The sequence below is a fragment of the Natrix helvetica genome (genome assembly GCF_964273705.1).
Source record: "Natrix helvetica genome assembly, chromosome: 1".
NCBI classification, from domain to species: domain Eukaryota; kingdom Metazoa; phylum Chordata; class Lepidosauria; order Squamata; family Natricidae; genus Natrix; species Natrix helvetica.
Window position 1 is genome coordinate 329,790,281 of NC_138548.1, and position 27,801 is coordinate 329,818,081.

Here is a 27,801-nt window from a genome sequence, read left to right on the forward strand (position 1 = left end):
GCATGGAAGGTGGATCTGCAGAGAAGATTGATCAGTCTTGAGAAACAGGAAGACACAAGAAGGAAACACAAAATAACTCTTAATTTTGTTGATGGGAAGGAGTGAGCCTTGGGCAGATTGTTTAAAATTTATTATTCTAACTTAATAAAAGGGCATTCTTCAGTTCTCAGCTGTAGCTATTTCTTGGCCTACTTTAAAGGACTGACAAATTGGCATCATGACATACAGGTAGTCCTCAACTTAAATGAAGACCCAGATTGTAAAATGGGGAGCCAGGTTGTGGGAGCAATATGCTGACTCCAGAGATGGGCTAGTTTCGACCACTAGCTGGGCCTGCCCACCCACCCCAGTGCTAGCCTGTCCCATTTATCTCACACTCTGGTTTTCTTCCCTGCCCAAGGAGCCAGCTGATTGCCGTGCCTCACCTGATCTACTCACTGTGGCTGCCTGAGAAGATTTGCTTTGTGTTTGAAGCTGCTCGAAACTGAGGAAGGTGCACGCTCACATTTCCGGCAAACCGGTTGTTAACGTATGTGCAGCCCATCTCTGGCTGACTCTGTGAACAGCTTAGAGAGGGCTGTAAAGCATTGTAAAGCAATATATAAGTCTAGGTGCTCTTGCTCTTGCATAGTATTTGTCACTTTTTTTCAGAAAAAGGAAGCCTAGCACTGCTCATCCAGTGGAAACTGGCAAAAGTATTTCTATCTTACTCTATTTTTGCATTTTATTTGGGTTAGTGAGAAGCAGTTGTACAGCTGGCAAGCTGGCATTTTCTTTACAGGACCTGAAGTTCAGGAAGAAGGGTGATGTGAGAAGTGCTTCCATTGAGAAAATGTTGCAAGGCAATGAATGAAGGAAGCAAGGATTACAGCAATTTCAGCAGTTCAGTTTCAGCTACATCACACTACATCGCAACTTACCCAGACATAAATTTTCTGAGCTCTTCAATATTGTTGCTCTCTGGTTGCATCTCCCTTTTAGCAACATATTACAGCCGTGGTAGCGTAGTGGTTAGATTCCAACATTGCAAGCTAACTCTGCATTCCCAATACCAGAAGTTTGATCCTGACCGGCTCAAGATTGAGTCAGCTTACCATCCTTCATTGGTAAAATGAGGACCCAGATTGTTGGGGGCAATACGCTGATTCTGAACCACCTAGACAGGGCTGTAAAGCACTGTGAAGCGGTGTCTAAGTGTAAGTGCTATTGCTATTAATGGAGGCCACCTATTAAATAACCAAGGCTTACACTTATCTACACATAGAACTAAGGGAATCTGAAAAAGCTTATTCAGTGAAAAAGATTAAACCCTGGTAAAGTTGTTGAGATTGAGAGAGAGCTCATAGGGCAAGTTTAGTTCTTTTACAGAGATGGCAAGGCTTAGGACAGAAATAAAGTGTTGAGGCACAAGGTCATATCCTGAAACTAGGCAGGTGAGATTTCCCCCAAAAGTACTTTTCCTTGGTCACTGAGACTGACACAAATTTTGGAAGTGTGTTGTATTGTGCTTAGAATCATAATGGCAACTTGTAAACTGCTTCTCACCTTGGAATTACCATAACAAATTACAGTAATTGCAATAATGACTGCCTGTATCATCCAGATTCCAGAGAAGAAAAAAATCCAAACGTGATTGTGAAAATCTCCAAAAGGACTTCTTTAAGCTGTGTGAGTGGTCAACCAAATCAAAAACCCACTTCAGTGTTTTGCATAGAGGTAAAGCAATGTAATTGCACAAAAACTCTTTAATTTTATATAGACGCTGAGGAATTCTGGGACATCAGAAGCTCATCAGGCAAAAGATTTTGAAGTCACAGTCCTCAGCTGGAGATGTTAACTTGATGTGAGGCACCTGTGAAAAAGGCAGTGATCCAGGTTAGGGATCATTAGGAATGAAATCAAAACAAAAGTATCAATGCATGTTTACAACTCTGTGCACCTGGAGTGTTAGGAAGATTTCTGATTTTTGCTTCGTGAAAAGGAATAGAACAGGTGTGTGTGTGGGGAGGGGAATAGAGAAGACGACAATCAAAAATGATCATGGGACTTGAATGCTTTGTCTATGGAAGCGGTCAGTCTCAGAAATAAGAACAGTGTCTAGTTGTTAACATTTAGAAAGCTCTTAATGAGCCTGTTGTTTCGGAGAGATTGGGGGATTGAGAAAAGAACAAAGCACGTTCCTAGAATAAGTGCAGGTGCTGCTTATTATGCTTGGCCCCCATTGTGAGAAACAAAATACTAAATTCAGATGTACAGTACACCTTGGCCTGGTCCAGCAGAATTGTTTTTGTGTTCAGAGGAAGCATGTGTTCCTGAGCTCTGTCATGATGTGTTCTTTGATGAAGCAAATATGTGGTTAAGATGGCAAGAAAGCACTTTGACTAGAGTGATGTTTCTCACATTTGGCAACATTGAAATGTGTTCACTTCGGTTCCCAGAATTCTCCAGCTGGTATGTATGCCAAGGTTAAGAAACAATGAACTGAAGGTGTTTAAATTCTGTTTGCTCTGTTATAATTTATGAACACATTTTCCATGAATTGCCCAGTTACTTGGACAAATCCGTTAATTTAATATCCACAATATTCAAAGAATTTTCCTATAATCCAGAGATAAGGAGTCAGCTCATACCAATAACTAAGGTCTGGATATAGCAACCATGTAATTTTCAGACACCAGGGTGGCCAAAGTGAGAAATGGTCTCCAGGGTGCTTGTGACAATGTAGGAAGAACAGATATGTGTAGTCTCCTCCTCACCAACCATATTGATGGGTTTTACAACAATGTAAACCCTTTGAAAAATTAGTATCTTCTAATGAGCATCCCTCTCTCTCTTTCGCTCCCCCCCTCCTCGAAAGATGCAAAACGTGACACTACTATCATTGTAAGTGATCTGCATTCCCTGTCTTGAAAATCATTTTGTTTCAACAGGCAGTTGGTCTCTAGTCTGACTGTGGGCATTCATCCATACTAAAATTGTTAGTGTGGCTGGTTTTAACAGGTTTGAAATATTCTGTTTCTGGTTGTTCCTTGAATGCTTCCTTGAGTCTTGTTGCATGAGATATATATAAATATTGTAAAAAAGACATACAGCTGCTAATCTTCATTTGGTTATTTTGAAATTGCACTGTTGGCAAATATTCCCTTATTTTTAGCTTGTTGCATTAGGATACTGCATTGAAAGCCATTCTTGCTTCCTGAGGTTGTGTCCTAGTCATTCATATGTGAAATGGCTTGTGGGAATAACTTGGGAGACAGGAGGAAGAGCCACAGAGTAGGCAACAGGCAAATAAGAGGCATCTGAGCCTGCAGAAGGAATGTGGACATGTCAAGCTTCTCAGGGGGAGAGTTGTACTTTCAGATTTGCAAGGTTCTATTGGTGTAATCTGAAATGTTAATGTAATGTGAAAAGAAGGACTAGGGACAACATGATTGCAGTGCTCAAATATTTGAGGAGCTGCCACAAGGAGTGATCAGCCTACTACTACTACAATTTACAAGGTAAACTGCTGCAAATTCAATTAAAGAAAATATGACTTCAGCAACAGAGTGGTCTACGCCTGGAATGCTCTACTTGACTCCGTTGTTACATCCTCAAACCCTTACAGCTTCAACCTTAAATTGTCTACCGTGGATCTCACCCCTTTCCTAAGAGATCCTTAAAGAGGGCGGGCATAAGTGCACCAGCATGTCTACAGTCCCTGTCCTACTATCCCCATTTATTTGTATTAATTTCTTTTGTTCATGTCTATGTTCATACTTATACCTGCTGTCTGTACATGTTTGACAAACAAATAAATAAATACTTTCCAAAGCACCAGAAGGCAAAACAAGAAACAATGGTTGGAAACTGACCAAAGAGAACAATGGAACACTGGATGGATTCGTAACTGGCTAACCAACCGCACTCAACCTGTAGTCCTCAATGGAACTCCATCTACAAGGAGGGAAGTATGCAGTGGAGTACCCCAAGGCTCTGTTTTAGGCCCAACATCTTCATCAATGATTTGGATGAAGGAATAAATGGGGAACTCATCAAATTTGCAGATGACACCAAGCTGGCAGGAATAGCCAACACTCCAGAAGATAGACTTAAGATACAGAAGGACCTTGACAAACTTGAACATTGGGCACTATCTAATAAAATGAAATTCAATGGTGAAAAGAGTAAGGTTCTACATTTAGGCAAGAAAACCGAAATGCATAGGTACAGGAGAGGTGGTATCTTGCTCAATAGTAGTAACTGTGAGAGGATCTTGGAGTCCTAGTGGACAACGATTTAAATATGAGCCAGCAGTGTGCAGCAACTGCCAAAAAAGCCAACACAGTTCTAGGCTGCATAAACAGAGAGATAAAATCAAGATCATGTGAACTGTTAATACCACTTTATAATGCCTTGGTAAGGCCACACTTGGAATACTGCATTCAGTTCTGGTCGCCACGATGTAGAAAAGATGTGGAGACTCTAGAAAGAATGCAGAGAAGAGCAACAAAGATGATTAGGGGACTGCAGACTAAAACATATGAAGAACGGTTGCAGGGTTAACCCTAACCCTAATCCTAACAACAACGCTTTGAAGTGATTTGGGCTGAAAAAGAGTGCCTGGGCCAAAATCATGCAGCCAGCCTTAATGCCTAAAGCAGAACTAGAACTCACAGTCTCCAGGTTTCTAGGCCAGCATTTTAACCACTCAGTTGCATTAAAAATTTACTTGAGTGGCATGCTTGGTAAGTCCTTTCCTTGTACTACTTTCTGAAGAACAACCCAAGAATAGCTTTTTGGGTTATGGGTTAATAATGAAGGATAGATTTCAATATAGCTATTTTAGATCAAAAGTAGGAACAGCACTCATAAGTCACATTTCATAAACAGTAAATTGGTTAGTGTTCAGGACTTAGATTGAAGGTAATGTAGCTTCAAATTATCATATGACCACTGGGTATCCTTGAGCCACTCTCTCTCCCTTTTTCTCTCTCCAACTACATGCCACAAGCTTGTAATAAACGCAATATTTGAAAGACATCACTGTAAGCTACCTTGAATTCTCTTTAAGTAGGAATAATAATAGTAGTTATAGTAGCTTGTAGAAATTTTCTGTATGGCCAGTATCCATGTCCAAGACCAATTTAAATCTTACCTCCCAGTGCATGGACGTAATTGTACAGGGTGGGGGGAGTAAGGGAATAAGACAAAAGCCTATCGCCATTCATTTGCAGCTTTGATGGTGGTGTTTTTTAATTTAATTTTATATTTTTCGTCTTCAACTCCCTAATTGGGTAGTAGAGTAAACTGGATAATAAACTGGAAAGCCAGTTTGGTCTAGTTAAGGCTAGAAAGAGGGAGACTGGGAGTTCAAGTCCCATCTTAGCCATGAAAGCCAGCTGGGTGACTTTGAGCCAGTCACTCTCTCTGAGAACAATTCACCTCACAGGGGGATTGTTGTGGGAATAATAGGAAGAGGAAGGTGGGTTGGATATGTTCACCTTCTTGAGTTGTTTGTGAAAATAATGAAGGTGGGATATATACACACACACACACACATGCAGAGGTGGTATTCAGCCGGTCCGGTTTGGGCAAACTGGTAGCAATGCTGCAAGAGGCTCCGCCATCCCGCCCTGACATAATGCGTGAGCACTGCACATGCGCACAAGGTGGCACAAGGCATGCACAAGTGAAGCAAGCGCTCACATGCTCACATTTGTGAACTGGTAGGGAAGGTAAGTGAATCCCACCGCTGCACATATGTATATACACACTCATACACACATATACATATATATACATATATATACATATATATACATATATATACATGTTTTCGTAGATTTTCACGGGTGTAGGTATGCTGGTTTTGTTGTATTCGGGTCTTTTCCCGTGTAAGGTTGAGATTGTCTTTGCAACGTTTCGGCAGGATCACACCTGCCATCTTCAAGCTGTGGGCTTAAAAAGGTGTGATCCTGCCGAAACGTTGCAAAGACAATCTCAACCTTACACGGGAAAAGACCCGAATACAACAAAACCAGCATATATATACATATATATATATACATATATATATACATATATATACATATATATACATATATATATACATATATATACATATATATATACATATATATATATACATATATATACATATATATACATATATATACATATATATATATACATACATACATACTTACATACATACATACATACATACATACATACATATATATATATATATATATATATATATATATATAAATATAAAGTGTAGCTACATACCCAATGTAGTTCCAGCAAATTGAATTTGCTGATAATATGTGAATTAACATGCCCTGATTTCAGTCAACTCCTCCTACTGAAATGGTTAGATCCAGGTTTGTAATCTTAAACCAGAGGATTTGTTGTATGTGATATTTGCTGGAGCAAGCTGTACTTTGTAGAAACCAAGGCATCTTCTATTAAAAGTATTCACAAAAGGAAAGGAAGGAAGGATGGGAGGAAATAGGAGGCAATTCTTATGGCTGGCTAAGGGATCTCTTTCCCCTACAGATGAGGAAATCAGACTGTCAAATACTAGCCACTCTCCCTCCTGGAATTTTGTCATTGTGTGTCATGGGTAGACCCAGAGTAAGTGATAAGCTTGCAATCTTTGAGTAAGAGGCAGAGGTTTGTTGAGGAAAGAGCTCTATCCACTTCCCTGGAATGCAAAATTAGGATTGTGTCCAGTGGTAGTATTCAGCCAGTTCAGCCAAGTTCAGGTGAACTGGTAGCGGCAACCTGCGCTATGCTGTCCTATTTAGCCACTTTTTCTAAGCTGCGAGCATGCGTGGAAGGAGCGTATGTGAACAAGGCACATGTGCGGGAGGCACATATGCAAACAAAGCACATGCGTGGAAGCATGTGTATGAGCAAAGCGCATGCATGGAAGGCTTGTGCGTGTGAGCAAAGCATGTGTATGGCAGGAGTGCGTGTGAGCAAAGCGCATGTGTGGAAAGCGTATGTGTGAGCAAAGTGCATGCACGGAAAGAATGTGTGAGCAAAGCACATGTGTGGAAGGCACGTGTGCGAGCAAAGCACATGTGCAGAAGGCGCTTGTGCTCACATTTTCGGTGTGCGGTGAACCACTAGTAAAATTATGTGAAACCCACCTCTGATTGTGTCCATGGTCAGAGAAGAAAATGGCAGAAAAGAGGAGATGTTGACTGCACAGATATAGGAAAGGTTCTGGGTAGGGAATGAGCAGTAGATTGTCATCCAGCAGCAGCAAGTAAGGACAGTTCATAAGGTCTTTCTTTATGTTGATATGAATGATCAAACATTTTTTTATATAATTGCTCACTGGACTCCACCTTGTTCAGATCTGGACTCCACATTGGCAGAACCAAAGCAGCAAAGTGTGATGAGGTGATGAGGGATTCTTCTGAACTTGAGGCATCCCTCCATAGTAGGATCAAGAACAGAAGAATTAGCTCTTTTCAACAGCTATCCCATCTCTATCGAATGTACCCACCTCCAAATTCCAGAGCAGTCCAATGGTCCTGTTATTTCACAGAACAAAGATCTTTAAAAACAACAACAACCCAATGTTGAGCAGAGCAGAATACAAATATCAATGAATAATTAAATGCATGCATTTCAGTTCCTTTCAAACCATAGCTTGGAGAATTGAAAAAATGTGTGAGATGTGTGAATTCTTTTTGAAGATCCTTTTGATGTGAGAAGGAGGATACTGTTTACAGAATGCCTCCTAGAGGAAGTCCTTAAGGATATGCATATGAGAATAATTGGGCCTAAAAATTCATTCATGAAATTGTGGTGACTCAAGCAACTTCATTGACGCCTTTCCGTAAGGCACTTATTCTTGACCGTTATTTCACAAACAACTGTAAGAAAAAAAATGTAGAATTTCAGAAGCAATTTCCAGCTACTCAGGGGCTACTCAGCAGGAGAAGAAAATAAAATAAAAATGCCAATTTCTCTGTGTCCATAGAAATATTGTTTCTGTTTTGTTGTTTTTAACTGACATTGATTTTTTAAAATGTGGTTTTAAAATGTTTTTTTCCCTAGCATTTAACATTTTGGATCTCGTTTTGCCAAAAGAACCTTAGTTATTAAGTGGATTAGAAGGTAGGGGGTGAGGATATTCTCGTTGGAATCTGTTGAATGAACTGCAATTTATTATCCTTCCTTACACTGATTTCATAGTACAGCAAGGGCCTTTCCTTTTCAGATGTGTTGTCCCAAAGATGCTTTTCTGCAAACAGCAACTGGATTTGATTTCTTGATTTTTCTTGAAAATTTTTCACTTCTCGTCCAAGAAGCTTTTTCAGTTCTAACTAACTGGTGGAGAGTGGAAATGATTTACACTCTTCTCAGTCAGCCAGTAACTAACACCGATAGTTGTTGAAACCATTTTGGGATTAATTTGTGTCCTCAGTCACCTGAATCAGAGTGCAAAAAAGTGTGGGACTGCTGAAAGGACTGCACTGTAAGAGATAGGTGATGCCATGCTCCCCTGTCTCTGTTCAATTTCAACATAGATTTTTTGACTCGTCTTTCAAGCTTGTGGTCCTCTCTGTCTAGAATGTGAATCTTGTTCTCTTCAAAGGATTTTTCCTTTTCCCACAAGTTAATTAGAACTGAAGAAGTTACTTGGATGAGAAGCGAAATGTCTTCAAGTAAAAATGTCTTCAAGAAAGTTCAGTTGGGGGGAAAAAGGTGGAGGAAAAACACCTTTGCGACAACCATGACCTGCATGACTGAGAATCTCCATAGACTTTCAGTTGTGTTGGCAATGAAACTCCCAGAGTTCCTATCTAGTGTGACTTTTGGCCTGCAGCTTCAACACATTTGGAGATGCCAAGGATGGGAAGATCCAGTAGCTATTAGCTGCTTCCGAGCAGCATTTTCTGGGTCCCATTTGTTGCATGTTGTTCTGAAATGACTTCATTTTTGCTTTCCAGCTGCCATTGTTATCCAGAAGTGGTGGTGTCATATGGAACCTTGTCTGGAAGGAGAAGAATGTAAAGTGCTTCCAGATTACACAGGTTGGTCATGCAGCAGTGGAAACAAAATTAAAACAACCAAGGTAAGTGGTTGGATGAATGGCCTCACTCCCTGCTCTCAAGCTGACCAATAACAGGAGCTATGCTGACCTTAAAAAAAAGGATGCACAATAGAAACCAGATTATCATACTGCCACAAAGAAGGAGGAGTCAAGCTGTTCTCCAAAGCACCTGAGGGTAGGAAAAGAAGCAATGGTTGGAAACTAATCAAGGAGAGAAGCAACTTAGAACTGAGGAGAAATTTCCTGACAGTTGGAACAATTAATCAGTGGAACAACTTGCCTCCAGAAGTTGTGAATGTTCCAACACAGGACATTTTAAAGAAGATGTTGGATAACCATTTGTCTGAAATGGTGTAGGGCTTCCTGCCTAAACAGAGGGTTGGACTATAAAAAAAACGTAATAATAGATGGATACCTTCAAGTGTAGGATAAGCAAGGTCCCTTCCAACTCTGTGGGAAAGGAGTGGGAAAAGAGAGTTTAACTTACTCTGTTTTCTTGAGATCTAAATTTCCCCTTGAAATAGAGTTTGCTGCCACCCCGCTCCAGGATGGAAATCATGTATGCTATTATATGGAAACTATGTTTTTTCTCCATGGGTGAAATAGCAGAGGTAGAGGCTTTGTGTACTAAGGAAACACCCCTGCTGAACTGTGTCCTAATCCAATCTTTTCCAATTTTAATTCAGAAGTGGGACATCAAGTCACATCTCCCTCCATTTTTATAATTTTCTGCACTAAGCATGGAATTGTTACAACAAAGACCTACATGGTGTGCACAGGACCCATGCGCATATACAGATCATCAACAGATGCAAAGATCATTCACCTTGGTGCCAATTCTGTGGGAAGGGGACATGCATATTGCATCAGTCTTTTGGGACTGCAATTCCTCTCCTGTAATAGTTTAGTTACTGAAGATTAAGGCATGCAGTGTACGGTCAGTCTTTATTAATTACCATAATTTCCCCCCAAAGTCACTGATCTGTTCCTCCTATAATAAGGAATGAATGACAGTCTTTTACGGGAAAGAAGTAAAAGACTGATACTTGAGTCAAGGTTGCGCTGAGGTTGCAGCTTCTTTCTTTTTTTAAAGTGACACCCATCACAAATCATTAATACTGCCTTTCTCTCAGTATCCATGCATTGACTTTGATTTTTGGGTCATACTAGAGCAAGAATTCTCACCAATGCAGACAACATCATTGCCTGGTATTTCAGTGCAGCCAAGATCACTGGTATGGAAGGGATGGAGAACTCTACACATGCACAATGAGTGTCCCATCTTTATGTCCTATCTCTGAAGGTAGAATATTTTCTGTGGCAATCATCAAGTCTCCTCTACGCTTGTTTTTTTTTTTTTTTTTTACAAAAGTATAGGGATTATTTTAAATAGCTAGTCCTGGTTATCATCTCCATAGGGATCTCCATAGCTTCTACAGACTTAAAAAAACGTAATAATAGATGGATACCGTCAAGTGTAGGATAAGCAATTTGATGTCCTCAACAGCTTTTGCACTTCAGCACCCATCCAACTTAGCTAACATTGCCAACTGTGGAATTAGTGGTCCTAAATCTCTTTAAGGATACAAGTTGCCTTTCCCAAACCAGTGCTTTATTTGGAAATAGACACATTTGCTCCCTCTTTTCCTGCCAAAACAAAACAAGAGCAAAATCAGTCTGAGGACTTTATAAGGAGGACCTTGGGTGAGCCAAATCTGTCCATGAGGACAAATTCAACACATTTGCAAGATTTTTAAAGCTGATGGCAAAAAACAAACAAACCCTAAACCCAAATAGGCTGAAACCAGAGAGTCCTTTTTGGGGCTATATCTTTGTTGCCATTTATTGTATCATTTGGATTTTGCGACTGGTCTCAGACCTTCCAGCAAGGTGCAAATCGTAGTTTTCAATGTCCTTGTTTTGGAATGTTTTCATTCCAAATTTGAAAACCTGAGGTAAAACCTCTCTGAAAACTTGAGATGTATAAACGTAGGCTATAAAGAAGAAGAATTGACAACTAAGCAGGCTGACGGCACTCTGTGATTTGTTTGCCAACTTGCTAAATATATAGATAAAACCAAGACTAGCTTGTCAATTGAGGGGGAAAAATGCTCCTTTCCTAAAACACCTGGTTGGTTTTGCCTCACAGTACTTAGAATCACGCTTTGCTTTTGATATTGATATTTTTCATTCTTATACAGAGATGAATGTAAAGGATGGGCTTTCAAACCTTCCCGACAGCTTAAGCCTGCGTTAAATTTAAAGCATAAGGCACATAAAACGTGGCAAGCTAAGGAATATGCATGAACTCTGAAAAGTCTTTCTCCTTTTTGTGCAACAAACTTTTATTTCCTACAAAATGGAAGCTTTGATTGTGATACCAAAATACCCGTACATTTTGGAATATAAGACACACTCCCCCCACCCAAAAGAGGGTAGAAATGTTAGTGCGTCTTATACACTGAATACAGCCATTTTTGGCCTCCCCAAACCCCGCCCTGCACATCCCATTTTCACCAAACACGGGCCCGTTTCTCACACAGAAGTTTTGGGAGGCCTGCAGTTTTGGGAGGACTGTTCCTGGGGGCTGGGGAGGGGAAAACGGGATGCGTGGGGGGTTTGGGAGGCCAAAAATGGGCCCATTTTTCTCAAAAATAGGATGCACAGAGGGTTTGGGAGGCCTGCAGAGTGTTCCTAGGGGTCGGGGAGTGCAAAAACTATCTTTTTCCTTGTTTTCCTCTTCAAAATCTTGGTGTGTCTTATACTCTGGGGCTTCTTATAGTCCGAAAAATATGGCACTTTGAAAAGCATGATTGCCATATATGGGCAATAGGGGAAGATTACCATTTTCAACCATGAAAATGTGGGGATGGGGAAGATGAACTTCCATCAGTGTGAGTAATTTGCTGAAGAAGGAGCTTCAAAGTGCTCATAGTCCACAAGTCACTTCAGGTTAAATAAAAAAAAAGATGGTGCACGCATTCACATGTAAGCATGCATTTTCTACTTTGAAATAAATGGGGCAGTCCATGTTCACAAAAGCATTGCATGTATATTGGAGAGTGTGTGACTGTAATCACTAACTCACTAACCTTGGCCTAAAAATGGTTAAGTCTTAAAAAGGAACTCTATTTGCCTTAATACTGATCCATCCCAGTTAGCCAGAGAACTTCCAAGAGACAAACCAAATGCTTAGATCTAAGCTTAAGTGAGATGTTTTTTAATTAAGGTAACTAAATAAAAGGCTGGGCATTCAGGACTTTGTGGATTCACTTTTGACCGTCTCAAATTTAAAAAGAGGAGATGGGGGGGGGGGGACACACGGGACATGCTAAGATATGTGAGAAGCTCATGGTAGCCATAAAGGGCTCAATGGAGGAATATTTGATTATAATTATTTGAACTTAGCTCTGATCTGGCCTGCTTGAAAATAGGATGCTGATTCTAGGCACACTGACCTGAAGATAAATTCTACTGGATATAGTATGGGTTCTTTCTAAGACACGCACATGGCATAACTCTGCTACAGGCCTTTATTATAAAACACCAGCTGAAATTTTCAATCCGATCTGTATTGGTCATCTGATATTGATGTAAACTTCAGCTTTCAGAAACCTGTTGGGGTTGGTTGAAGTTTGCTTTGATGCAGAGATTACTCTCACTATTCACAAGCTGAAAACTCTGCTAGCTTGAAAAAAAGGTGCAGATGCAATATATTGCTACAAAACGAGAGGTGTGATGTTCCCCCTGTTGTACCAGTGCCAGAAGATCAGAGATTACTCAGATGAAAATTATTTTTTTCTGGAATGTATGATCTGAAACGAAAGAGAATGAATCTGTTCTGAGAATCTGAGTGGAAAGAGGGACAAAGAAAAATTCTTTTATACAAGTGAAAATGCTATTGATTTCACCTGGGTACTTCTGTTAGTTTACTTCTATCAATTTATGCTGGTTCCATTCAAGATTCAAGGCAGTTCACAATCTAATAAAAACAACACAAATAGTAAAACCACAAACGCTATCATGCACAGCATTAGGTCCTCGTATTTTAAAGTTCATAATAAAAATACCTCCGTCATTTCACAAAAGTAACCAGTCTTAAAACCGTGCATTAGATATTTGCCATCTGTGTTGCCGCCTTATACCCTGAGTGCTGTATAAAGAGGGCCATCTTTATAGACTTAAAAACCCATCAATAAGGAGAGAGATATTCTGACCTTTGGAGATAAAGTAATCTTATCCCAGGAAGTTAGCTTTTGCAACATGCCTTCTCCGCCCATATGCAGTAGATAAGCAGATTCTATTTGGATCAGATCACCGGCACTCATGCAGCATTGGCGTCATTTTACAATAAGACCTCTCATCTGTCTGCAGGAAGGCAGTGCTTCTTCCATCTGGGACGGCTTTTAGGTTGTCTTCAAGGGCAGCCCCATGTAGAGTGAGATAATAAGGTCATGTTCAAATCCATGGCGATAAGAGTATGATTCAGTATTACCAGAGCCTGCGGTATATGCCACCCTGGGTTATTCATTCAAGTTTTTCTAAGCTGATTTGAGGTGTAAGCCATAAAAAAGAATGATAGCAGGCTAAGAGACTCAAAGCATAACAGGGGGAAAGGTAAGCATATGAGTTGTTCGCACATGTAAGTAAGACGACAATGAAAATAATACCGGTTTCAAGCCCACTTATAATTCAGACTGGGTGGAGCAATGATCCATCACTGGTAGCCTCCCGTGTAGTTGGACATGTGATTAAAAACACTTGGGGAAGTCGCCAGAAACCAATACAATCTAAAGAAAAAAATGTCCATGCACCCCAAAGCAGGGGTGAAATCAACTTACCTTCTCTACCGGTTCGTAAATGTGAGTGTGCGCGCATGCACAGAGTGTCAAAAACGGGATGTGATGACCTCTGGGCAGGTGGGCGGAGCCTCCCACCGTTACCAGTTTGCCCGAACTGGATAGAACTGGCTGAATGCTAATTTACATAGAATGCAAATGCGCATAAGGAGTTTCTCCTCCTCCACAAGGGTGAATCTAGATTCCAAGTCTGATTTGGCCTTTTGTGCACATCTACAGTTTGAGATTAACTACTGTGCTGAATTAGCACCCGGGAGTGCCCTTAAACTGGCTTTGCTTCATTAAAGTAACAAGCTATTAACTCCCCTCTTCAAAGAAGAGAGCCCCGAGTGTGCAATCTGAGCCCCAGTGAAGTCAATGGCAAAGCTCACTTTGATCTTAATGGGTTGGCATTGCACCCAAAGGTGCTGCAAGTATCTTTAATTTGCTAATTTGCCTGTGATGAGGCTTTTTTCCCATTTTTTCTTCTTGGTATCTCAGTATGCTTTTCGCTGGGAGAAAAAAAACAAGTGGCAGGGATATTCAGATAAGACGTTAAGCTTCCTTTCATACTGTGAATTCGTGTAGGGTATAACGGTGAATGAACTGGCTCAGATCCCTTCTGTGCTAACTAAGAGAACAGAAGCAGCTCATTAGCAAAAAGCACCTCTCCATTCAGAAAATCCCGCACGCACACCTGCACACACCTGTGCCTACCGATCCATACAGAAACAAACACACCTCTTTATAGATGGAAGATAAATGGATAGTAGAGGAGGTAAAACTCATAGGGATATCAAGTATTCTGCTCCCCATCTCCTCTTTTGCACTTATAATTAAAGGTGAGTTTCAGTAGCTTAAAAATTCATGGCTTAAGTGAAAGCACGCAGAAGGATTACTACTTCCCTGGCCAATATTTTGTAAGTTGGCTGACCTCCAAGCTCCAGCAGGACAGCCATATCTTACCAACCAGAATAGAAGACCGCAACATAATACACTTGCACATTGTCAGAAAGATTTTTATCTTGGATGGCAGGTGCTGTGTTTTAAATTTTTAAAGAAGAAAGCCTCTCTCTTGGGCGTTTTGATCTGAAATCTTCCATGGAGCAGGACTCAGTGGCCTAAGAGGGTCTTCCAACTGGATTGTGCAAAAGAACAGGCAAGGGAGATCAGGCCTCATTTCCTTATCAGCATGTAAACAATATTCAGATAATGGAACAATGCATAGAAATGCAGTTGAATGTACATTTCTATATGTTTTTAAAGGTAGTTTAGAAGGAAAATATATGAATAGATTCTTGGAATTAAATGCATGACATTCTCATCCATTCCTATCCACTTTCTACCTTTTTGGCTTGAATCAGTCTTTATGCTAGGCCACAATATTATTTAGTTTCGGCTTAGCAGGTCGTGTGAACACAACCATAGTAAAGCATGATTTACAGGTAGTCCTTGACTTACAAAAAATTGTTTAGTGACTGTTTGAAGTTACAACAGCACTGGAAAAAGTGACTTATAACCATATTTCATGCTAACAACCATGTTGTGGCCTGCCAGTGGATCCGGTAGCAGATTTGGATAGTAAAGAGGTTGGGTAAGAACATGGGCCAGTCCTGGAATCTGGAGAAGGCTCTGATGAGGGCTCTGCATTGGAGGCAGAGATGGGACCAGGGCCATCCGACAGGATTCAGCTGCCTTCAGAGTTAGACATCAGTGGGGCAGAAGAACAGCTGGAGGCTGTTTCTGGTGTGAGCATGTGTAGAGCTGTCAGGAGAAGGGAACAGCTAAGGAATCAGGCTTGACTCGAGAGGAAAGCCACAGGTGGATGGTAAACGGTCCCTCCCATAGGGAATAAAGAGGAGCGAAAGGGGAGTGGAGTTTGCAGGAGACAATTAGTTCAATTCATTAGAGTGAAGATCTGTTCGTGACTTCTTTGTCAAGTATTGTCTGCTACAGAGTGGTGTTTGGAAGATATTGGCCTGGCAGCTCTCTAAGCCTGATAAAGGTCTGTAGTTGTGAAATTTCTTGAAAGACTGCTGGCTGGGATTTGCTGGAGAGGAATTCACTTTAAACTAAATAAGGAGGAGTTGGCTTCGTGCTTTTGGGCAGCCAAGATCAGAGTAGACCGTTGCAGCAACCTAGAATTAAGAAGAAATTTCCTGACAATTGGAAGAATTAATCAGTGGAACAAGTTGCCTTCAGAAGTTGTGAATGCTCCAATACTGAAAGTTTTAAATAAGAGATTGGACAACCATTTGTCTGAAATGGTATAGTGTTTCTTGCCTAAGTAGGAGGTTGGACTAGAAGACCTCCAAGGTCTCTCCTAACTCTGTTATTCCATTCCATTCCATTCCATTCTATTCTATTCTATTCTATTCTATTCTATTCTATTCAAAGAACAGTTGCAAACACCTACAATAAAACGATGAAAGGGCCGGAGCAAGTCACTTAATTGAGCAGACCCCAATGCAGTTGAGAAGTAATTTATTCTAAACTTGTTGAGTATTATGGATGAGGAAATCTATTTATTAGCATGTTGAATGTCACAGAGGGTGATGCTGTGAATAGATGTAGTCACTATTCCATGCCTCTCAAGGTCTCTGTCCCGGAGAAGTATCAATTTGGGCTCTTGCTACTTAATATTTTTTTGTAATTATAAATATCCTGAATATTATCAGGGTAGATATGATCATTCTTTGGTTGACCAAAGCGCCTGCACAACTCTTAACATTTATCTATTCAGAATCACCAGGGCAACATAGAAGAAATCCCTTATGTGCAAATTGCAGGAGTTGGTACAACTTGGATATTTCTGAGGTAGCTGAACACTTAAACAAAATTCTAATATAAAACTTGGTGTGAGTATCCCTTGGTCAATGGGGAATCATAGTCCAGAAAGCAAGTACCCTTGTCAGCAGATTGAAATATGAATAACTATTTAGATTGTGGATAATATCTCCATGGTGTACAGCACGGGTATCAAACTCAATTTCATTGAGGGCTGCATCAGGATTATGTTTGACCTCAAGGGGCTGGGTGGATGTGGCTGCATGACCAACTCAACATCACTTGTGTTGACGCCTGTAGTGGCCCGAACGCTCAGCAAAAACATGCTCCTGAGCTCTGTTTTCAGCTGCAATGGCCTTCTGCAACCCTCTGCCAAAACGCAGCTCGGGAGGGCTGCACGCAGCCCTTGCAAGCTCCATTTTTGATGGTAAAGGCACCCCAAGCTGGTCCTTCGCTATTTCCTTGGCAACCAAGTCTAAACATCCTGACCAACGGGCCTTGAGTTTGACAGCCCTGGTGTACAGGTTCAGAAGTTACACCACATAGGATTTCCAAAACCTGGTTAAAATAGGGTCCATTTAATAATGAATTTACTCAAGAAAAAATGAGGACATGCCCTCGCAACCAGTTAATGCAAGTAACCAGTTTTATGAAAGTTTTCAAACTCCGATGATGATACAAAAGCTAATATTGATATACTTTATGCAGCATTAATTTTAAAACTAGTTTGAAAATGGTTAATGGTTAACCTCTGTGTGAAACGCGGACAGAGTGAGCATCCACTTTGTATATTGATTATACAGATTGTGCCATCAACAGTGAAAGAAGTGGTGGGCTGAAACCAATTTAATAACCAATTCGGTGATCGCGTGCACACTTGCTGAACGCACTTGTCGCAGCATTTAAAATACAGCAGTTTGAATCTCAGTAAGCACCTTCTAAGGCAGCCCTGGTAAGCAGAGCAGCGGAGGGTCGGAAATCAGCTGCGCTGCACGAATCAGCTGAGCCAGAAAGAAGGAAATATAGGACAGGATAGGTCGGTTGCGGGTGGGCGGGGCCAACTGATCATCGGAACTACCGGTTCGCCCAAACTGGTCCGAACCGGCAGCAGCCCACCACGGAGTGAAAGCTTTGGTATTTACAGGGATGAGAGGGAAATGAGAACATTATTCTCAGGATAATGCATGAAAATCTCCTTACAAATGATTAGGTATTTGAAAAGTCGCTCAAAGCTTTTATCAAGGAAGGCTTCAGCTTCTTTAAAAGGAACTTATTCCTCTCAGCTGCACCGTGGAGCAGTGCTGAAAAAAATCATTTGATGAGAAAAAGAAAAAGAAAAACGCATCTACAAAACCAAGGCTAATGATGCTTTTGCATGTTGTTAATAGCTACAATAACTGTTTGGACAAGATGAATTCTAACACAGAGATAAGCCAGTTTTGAAAGGACTACAAAACTAAATAAAAATAAATGGAATGTACTTTATTGTTTACATTCAGTGAGCATAACTAACTGAGCTGTTTCAAAATGTACATAAAATGTATTGTGAAAGCTTAAAGTCCAAGGTAGTTATCCGAAACAAACTAAAAGCTTTTGAATATTCCTTATCTTTTGTGAGCATTTACCTAAGAATCTGAATAAAGTTCTTTTTCTCTCTGATTCCAGAGAGTCCTACCAATCCTTTAACTCTGCTGTTACCTACCTTCCCTTTATTGGGACCATTTTCTTCATGTACACTCCTCCTTTCGTGAAATATTTTGAAGACCAGGGTCAATATTATATATGATCCCCCTAGATCAGGTGTCCCCAACCCCTGGGCTGCGGCCCATTCAGAACCAGGCTGTGCAAGTGGCAGGCGAGTACATGTGTGCATGCAGCTCTACTTGTGTAAGCAGCAGGCACACGCACCTGCCACTTGAGCACCTGCCAAAATCGCTCAGATCCGGAGCGAATGGGTCCCCTTCAGTGATCGTGAGGAGACACAGGAGGCAAGTCTTGAGGTACCTATCTGGGAGGAGTTTGACTCTGTTGCCGCCGAGGATATGGACAGGCTACGCGGGCGACTGCGGGCCACCACATGTTTATTGGACCCGTGCCCCTCCTGGCTTGTACTGGCAACCTGGGAGGTTACACGTGACTGGCTCCTGGGGCTGGTGAACACCTCGCTGGAGGAGGGGTTCCTGCCAACCGCCTTGAAAGAGGCGGTGGTGAGGCCCCTACTTAAGAGGCCTTCCCTAGACCCAGTTGAGTTAGCCAATTATCGTCCTATCTCCAACCTTCCCTTTTTAGCGAAGGTTGTTGAGAGTGTGGTGGCGCAGCAGTTCCCTCGACACCTGGAGGAAATTACTTATCTAGACCCGCGCCAGTCCGGTTTCCGACCCGGTCACAGCACAGAGACGGCTTTGGTCGCGTTGGTGGATGATCTCTGGAGGGCGAAAGATGGGGGTTGTTCCTCCATCTTAGTCCTGTTAGACCTCTCAGCGGCTTTCGATACCATCGACCATGGTATCCTATTGCGTCGACTGGAGGGGATGGGGGTGAGGGGCACCGTTTTGCGGTGGTTCTCCTCCTTCCTCTCCGGTCGGACGCAATGTGTGTTGGCGGGAGAGCAGAGGTCGACCCTGAGGCCGCTCACGTGTGGGGTGCCACAGGGGTCGGTCCTCTCCCCTCTCCTGTTCAACACATACATGAAGCCGCTGGGTGAGATCATTCGAGGTTTCGGGGTTGAGTATCATCTATATGCTGATGATACTCAGTTATACATCTCTACCCCAAACCACCCCAACGAAGCCGTCGAGGTGATGTCCCGGTGCCTGGAAGCCATACGGGTCTGGATGGGCGACAACAGACTCAAACTCAACCCTTCCAAGACGGAGTGGCTGTGGCTTCCGGCGCCCCGCTTTAGCCAATGTGTTCCATCTCTGGCCATCGGGGGGGAACAACTACCCCCAGTGGATAGGGTACGCAATTTGGGCGTCCTCCTAGATTCCCGGCTGTCGCTAGATGATCATGTGACAGCCGTGGCTAGGGGGGCGTTCCACCAGGTTCGCCTGGTGCGCCAATTGCGTCCCTTACTAGAGCGGGACGCCCTTTGCACAGTCACCCATGCCCTAGTGACTTCTCGCCTTGATTACTGTAACGCTCTCTACATGGGGCTCCCCTTGAGATGCACCCAAAGGCTCCAGCTAATCCAGAATGCAGCCGTGCGGGTTATTATGGGGAGTACTAGGTACTCCCATGTAACACCTTTCCTGTGTGAGCTGCACTGGCTACCTGTGGCCTTTCGAGTGCGTTTCAAGGTGCTGATCATCATCTTCAAAGCGCTCCATGGCTCGGGACCTAGTTATTTGCGGGATCGCATTCTACCCCATACATCCCTGCGACCAATCCGCTCTCACAGAGAGGGTCTTCTCCGGGTACCTTCCGCTAAACAGTGCGGGCGGGCGGTGCCTAGGAGTAGGGCCTTCTCTGTGATGGGCCCAACCCTCTGGAACGACCTCCCCCCCGATATTAGAACCACCTCTGATCTCCGCTCCTTCCGCAAGAAACTCAAGACCCACCTGTTTCGAGCAGCTGGTCTGGCCTAATTATAATTATAATCGTAATTGCATTTAACATCTATTACTAACTTTCCTGGATGGCTTTTAAAATTTTATATTGGGGTTTTAAATGGGTTTTAAAATTGTTTTAATTATTTAAATTGGTTTTGGGGTTTTATATACAGACAGTATGTGTGTGTTGTTTTTGTTCTATGTCTTATGTTATGCTTCTGTTGTTTTGATCATGAACAGTCTGTACACCGCCCCGAGTCCCTATGGGGAGAGGGGGCGGTCTATAAATTAAATAAACCGTAAACCGTAAAACCGTGAGCAAATGGAGCTGTGTACACAAGTGCCTGATGTTCACAAGGAACCATTCCTTCTCCCCCACCCCCGCCCCGCTGGTCCGCAAAGCCAAAAAGGTTGACTTTTCATTGAAGCACCTCAACCATTGAGTTATCAGTATTCTTGCTTCAAATCTCCCAGTATTTGCTATTTGCAAGGTTTGAGCTATTAAGAAAAATGCCCCTGTGCTATGGGGCGCTTGCAGTTCACTTCAAAGTTCAACCACTACTACTGATTGGGAACTCTTGCTTTAGCTCTTGTTGAATTAGAATAACAGTTAGAAGGGACCTTGGAGGCCTTCTAGTCCAATCCCATGTTCAAACAGGAAACCTGGTACCATTTCAGACAAATGTTTATCCAACCGCCTCTTTAAAATCTTCAGTGTTACAAAACAGCATCATAATTAGTCTTTTATTTCAAAAGGACAAAATGGGGTCAGGTTATGTGAGAAATCACTTCTATCCCCACTATTTCTACCCATCCCAGTAGCTCTGGCAGAAAATGTTCAATACAATACAATACAATACCAGTGTTGGAAGGGACCTTGGAGGTCTTCTAGTCCAACCCCCTGCCTAGGCAGGAAACCCTATACCAGTGATGGCGAACCTTTTTTGGCTCACGTGCCATAAGTGGGGGGAGCGCAGGGGAGTCGTGTGCAGGCAGCCACATCCATAATGCAATGCACGACCCCCCCAGTGTGCAAGCGCGTACTACAGGTGCGACCCCCCATTTTTGCATGCTTTTTTCGCCCTCCCCAGGATCCAGAGGCTTTATAGGAGCATGGGGAGGGCAAAAACAGCCTCCCCTGCCCCCCGGAAGCCCTCTGGAGGCTTCAGGGACCTTCAGGACGCTTCCCTGAAGCCTCCGAAGCAGTCACAATGACCCTCCGAGCAAACCGGAAGTCACTTCCAGTTTGCTCGGAGGGTCATTTTAAGCGCTCCAAAGGCTCCAGGGACTGTCAAGAGGCTTCCCTGAAGCCTTCAGAGCGCTCAAAACGACCCTCCGAGCAAACAGGAAGTCAGTTCCTGAATTTCCGGTTTGCCCGTAGGGCCGGTTTTTTGCACTCCAGAGGCTTCAGGGAAACTCATGAAGCCTCTGGAAGGCCTCCGGGTGGGGGCGGCTCTTTTTGCCCTCTCCAGGCTCCTATAAAGCCTCTGGAGCCTGGGGAGGGCGAAAAATGGCTTTAAAAAAGGGTGAACTCAGCTGGACAGCGTGCACATGTGCGCTGTCCAGCTGACAGGGCAGCGCCTCGCGTGCCCTGACAAATGGCTCCCCGTGCCACCTGTGGCACGTGTGCCATAGGTTCGCCATCACTGCCCTATACCGTTTCAGACAAATGGCTATCCAACATCTTCTTAAAGACTTCCAGTGTTGGGGCATTCACAACTTCTGGAGGCAAGCTGTTCCACTGATTAATTGTTCTAACTGTCATGAAATTTCTCCTCAGTTCTAAGTTGTTTCTCTCCTTGATTAGTTTCCACCCATTGCTTCTTCTTCTACTCTCAGGTGCCCTGAAGAATAGTTTGACTCCCTCTTCTTTGTGGCAACCCCTGAGATATTGGAACACTGCTATCATGTCTCCCCTAGTCCTTCTTTTCATTAAACTAGACATACCCAGTTCCTGCAACATTTCTTCATATGTTTTAGTCTTCAGTCCCCTAATCATCTTTCAGATTCTCTCTTCTAATGAATGCAATCTGGTTGGGTCCAGAAAGGGAACATTTTCTGTCATGGCACCCACCCTTTGGAACATCATACCCTGGAGATCAGATTGGTCTTGACCTTAATTAGTAATGCCTTGAAAGCTTAGCTTTCCCACTAGGCCTGAAGGTCAGGAAGTGGCCTGAGCCTGTGCATTGCTTACGTTTATTTGTGATTGATGGGATTGTTTTGTATCCCAGTGGCTTTGTGATTGTGTTTTTTTTGGTTTTCTGTTTTTGTTATGATTTTATACTATTCAACATTGTTAACCCGGAGCCATAAACCTCAGATGTATGGCCATATAAACTGAAAAAAACCATGAAATAAAACATGAAATATACTTATGAACAATTTGTGTTTGTAAATATAGATTTATATTCCCAATGTACTTTTAGCTGAAGGAAAATTCACAGTGTAAAATGATACCCATCAAAAGCAACACAGACTTTGAAACTCCATCTGTAAAATCCAAAACACTCAATGGATCCCACTTTCTGAAAAATAGAGGAATAGCAATAAACACAGTATTGCCACAAGTGCTCAGTATTTTGTGAAACTCTAGAAAGAAGGGCTTGTAAAGAATCCCCAAAAACCTTTGATTCTAGCTACAGGTTTTGTCTTGAGAACAAAAGGAGCATTTCCCCAAAACAGATTGCCATATGGACCACAAATTTCAAAGTGCAATTAACCATAGTAATAGCACTTAGAGTTATATACAACTTCATAGTGCTTTACAGCCCCCTCTAAGCAGTTACAGAGTCAGCATATTGCCCCCAACAATCTGGGTCCTCATTTTACCTACCTCGGAAGGATGGAAAGCTGAGTCAACCTTGAACTGGTCAGAATCGAACTGCTGGCAGTCGGAATAATGGGGTTAACCTGCCACACTGCATTCTAACCACTGCACCACCATGGTTCTACAATTCACTGAAAACCAGGATTGGAAGTTGCTCATTGCCTTCCTTCAAAAGTGAAAATGGGAAAAGTAGGAAAAGAGAGGTTCATAGCACATCATTTAGAGGACATTACATCCTCTCAACACATGAACTGCATTTGCAGGTTTTCTTGTCCTATCATGTCCGACTAGTGCATGGTGCCCATCTCTGTTTCTTAGATAAGGGAACCCGCATTGTCTTTAGGCATTTTCTGTGGTCATGAGACCCGCATGATTATATGCCATGGAATTCTGTTACCTTCCCACCAAAGTGGTACCCATTAATCTATTCGTATTTGCATGCTTTCGGACTGCTAGTTCGGCAGGAGCTGGGGCAGGAACAGGACCTCACTCCTTCACACTCCCATTCCTGCCCCAACTCCTGCCTACTTAGCAGTAGCCTGCACAAAGGTCAAAACTGGAGTTCTGTGACTAAACCATTTGCAGTTGAACTACTACTATTGCTGGAACACGTCTAGCATCACCGCATTTTGTCAACAGGTTCAAACTCACCTCTTTCCCAAGACATTGGTTCTCTCAGATGCTACTGCAAAGATCTGTCTGTGGGGATAATGTACTGGTTTTATCTTTCTATGTGTTTTATCTTCATTCTGCATATTTAAACATTCTGAAGAGGTTTTAAAAACCAATTACCAGCAACAATATTTATACATACGATTCTCTCATTTCTCTTTTCTTTTGCTTGCAGGTGACACGGTAGCACAAAGTAAACATGTGTCAAAGTTGGAATAATGGGATTTACAACCAAATTTCCCGACTGCTGCACAGAGACATTTACTTGGCAAGGAAAGTGTCAAGTTTGTACTGTCAACTTTTCAAGTTAGCTGGCAAGAACTAGAACTGCCTTCTTTTTAATGATGACGGCACTCTTCAAAACACAAATTTCATATAAAGAACTGTAAAACAGGAACTGTAAGTCTAACCCTTTCATGTTCAGGATGAACAATTGTAAAAAGGGAAACCAAAACAGCTAAGTGGAGTATATCATCTAGGATCTGATTTATGATATTTAAATACTCAAACTGGGTTCGCATAACTTGTGGGAATAATTAGATGAGAAAGCAGAAATAATTCAGATGAATATGGTAGGAAAGACAATTGAATTAATGTTTAAATATTCACATCAATATATTTTTATGTAGGATTAATAAGAATTAAATGAGCTCATGAAGTAAAACGTTATGCTCAGTAAATTGTAGCTTATGCCAATCTTTATATTCTGTTAACAGTCTGTACAACTTTGTTTCTTTCCATTTGTACAGTGTTAAAGAGAGTAGAGAGAATACTTGTTCTACAAGTAGATAGTGTTTACAGCATCAGACATGTCCACCCATTTATAAAATAGAATTATAAGTACTGTTCTGTTTCACTGCAGCCAGAAACAGAAAGAAAATGTAAGCATTAATTCGAAATTTCACCCAACTCAAGGAATATTGAGGTCTCAGTTTTCACTTTGCTAGTTCCATATACATGTGGAAATTAATAAGCTAAACCACTTATTTAAAGTCCACAAGCAGTCAATACATTTTAAAGTTAATAAATGAAATAAAATGTATACATTGCTGGCATTTTCAGTTGATGATGGTCATGGACAGATGCACTATGGACTATAGAAATCAAATAAATGAAAAAGGAACTATTTTGTTCACAATTGAATGTGGATGAACTGTATTTACTGGAAAGGAAGATTACATTTCCTTATCCATCGCCCCACATCACCAAAACAGGAGAGTAACTTGTGGTATACACTAATGAACTATATTGTGCAAATGTACAATATACAATATGCAAAAAATCAATCTTATCAAAGTATTTTTTGCAAAAGCTCTGCAGTAATCAACATTGCAAACCAAAGTGTATACATATGAAGATGTGCACCAAATGATGATGCAAACCTGAAAAAAAAATACCAAGTTCAACAAACTGAACTTGATAGATCTGTCCATCCATACTGTATATTCCACATGCAAAATTCAAACCTTTACTCATGATAACATCTATAAACTCACACAGAGTAGCAGTGTACTGTATAACAACACACCTAGCCCTTTGTCTTTCACATATAATATTATGACCTTTTAATTTGGATGTCCATATCAATGCGCCAAAAGGTACAGGAAAAATCTTTGGAATGGGGACTGCCCATGTATGTTTTAGTTGCCCGTATCTGTGCTTAACTACGTTTAATCTGATTTCTGATCTTGTGAGCTGAGTCAGGGTAATGTCCTTCATGGTGCCAATGAAGCAAACTGGAAAACGGTGATTGTAAGACACAGAGCATCTGGGGACTTTGGATAAAACTGCCCATGTTTTACCTAGAATTTTATACAGTAGGTGAGAAGAATCTCTTTTTTTCCTTGGCTTTTGCTTGCTGTACACCACTTATTTAGAAGTATACTTACGTCCTATAAACAATGTTCAAGGTAGAACCTCTTTCAGTTAGTTGCTATTTATAATAATTAAATATGCAGTTCTTTAGGAGGCTACATTTTCTAGTTTATATGATTTCTAACATGTAACTGTTTCTTATTACTTTAATTGTATTTCATTCCTGGTCTCATCTTCCCCCAAGGGTTCCCTTTGTTTTGTTTCAGCTTATATAAAGGAAAATCTACGTTTAGTCTCGTCCTGGATGTATCAACTTTACTTTGAAATACATTAAAATATGTTTAAATCCATCCATCCCTGTATCTTTCCCTACAAATTTACCATAAGTGAGCCCGTAATTGCGGTATTTTATGTATTTTTTCTGCATTGACATACAGCTAATTTTTATAGATTCAGAAATTCCAGAAACATGAAGTTGATGTCGCACTAATGTATTCACTCGGGTGTGGGAATTTTCTTGTAATAGTGCGAAGTTGTTTAGAATAATAAGCATTGCTTGGCTTTTATCTTATGAGGAAGATTTTGAGACGCTCATACATCATTCCAAAATCTTGCCAGAACTCCATTTTTTAAAATCAGGATAACAGCTCTCCATTTTTGCTTCAGAGTTTTAATTTTAATAACTGGTTAGGGTTAGTTAATGGGGCAGCTGTTTCTCCCCTCTCACACACACATACTAAATCTTTGGAAAATTACTTGATTCTTTTCCTTGGAGACAATTAATGGATGATCAAAAATAGTTTTCGCCATTAATTAGCCACTCAATGTATTGGGACTTAATAATAATGGCCATGTAGCTGGAGCCTTGCTGCAAAATGGCAACCATAGTGAGCAATGCAGATTACCAGCAGATTGAGGTTGTTGTAACTTTTATGTGTGTTCATCCTTTGGGCCCTCTATAATATCAAATTACCCTTGATCTTTTCTCTGGACAGATGAACGTGTTCCTAATAAAGAATGAAGATGCAACAGCATATCTTTTTTTAAAAAATTTTTTAAAAATTATTTGTTTGGAATGCTTGTGGGAACTTAAAGGGCATGTTTGGAAATAAAGATGGAACTAGGGTACTGAGGATGGCCTTTTCACTCTACTAGCTACTCTACTGGACATGTAGTCTGACAGTTTCAAGGGGAGCTATCTGCAGACAGTGCAAGTTATGGATAAACAATTTCACCTTGCTACACTTTAAATTTCAATTTTCCATAATCCTTTTAAAATGTATATTTTAGAGATTTTTACACGCGCAAAAGATTAACATGAAAAAAGTACAGAAAATGAGATTAAGAAACAAAAGATAGAGGTAAAAGTGCAGAAAAAGAAAAAGACATTTGAAGAAGTGATTTCTGATCTTCTTTACAGCAGGTGCAAGTAAATTTCATCAATCAATCAATAGTTTTCCAGAAGGAATGCCAAGCATCACAGCATTTTTAAATATTTGTAAATGGAAAGTGGAAAAGTTGGAGAAAGAGATTCTGCCTAGGAAACCAATAAGTCAAGAGAGGCAGAATCTTAACAGTGTCTTAGTACTCAGAAGAAGAAACTTAGAAAGGACCCACACTACCAGATCAAACAATTAAAAGGGATGGTGGTGGGAAGTTTGTATTTATAGACTTGTAAAATTCTGTTAATGCAGCCTTACAATAAAGTGGAATTAGTCCATCCAATCCTGTTTCCTGTTTGGTTTATCTGAGAGGACTGACTATATCAATGTAAGGATTGAACCCGTGAATGTTCTGTACACAGAGTATTTGGTTAGTGATATGGTCCACTTGTGGCTAAGACGCTGAGCTTGTCGATCAGAAAGGTAGGTGGTTCGAATACCTAGTACCGTGTAATGGCGTGAGCACCCATTACTTATCCCAGCTTCTGCCAACCTAGCAGTTCGAAAGCATGTAAAAATGCAAGTAAAAAAATAGGGACTACTTTTGGTGGGAAAATAACAATGTTTCATGCACCTTTGGCTAAACATAACTTCTTTGAACAACACTGGCTCTTCAGTTTTGAAACGGAGATGAGCAACGCCCCCTAGAGTCGGGAACGACTAGCACATATGTGTGAAGGGAATCTTTACCTTTACCTATGGTCCACTTAACCTTTGGGCAGAAGTTCACATTAGAGAATGGTTTAAATTAACTGTTGGAGTTATTTTATGGACCATTAAATAGTTTTATTATTTGTAGAGGAGA

General features: G+C 41.3%; 1 protein-coding gene across 1 annotated transcript in view; it reads left to right on the forward strand.

Annotated features, from left to right (window-relative positions):
* Positions 1-27,265, forward strand: part of TAFA4 (TAFA chemokine like family member 4) — a 197,829-nt gene extending 170,564 nt beyond the window's left edge. Inside the window, exons 5-6 of the mRNA XM_081934049.1 lie at positions 8,958-9,082; positions 23,915-27,265. Of these exons, the coding sequence (XP_081790175.1) occupies positions 8,958-9,082; positions 23,915-23,926 (137 nt within the window). The 3' untranslated portion in view covers positions 23,927-27,265. The remainder of the gene's footprint in view (positions 1-8,957; positions 9,083-23,914) is intronic.
* The last annotated feature ends 536 nt before the right edge of the window (positions 27,266-27,801 follow it).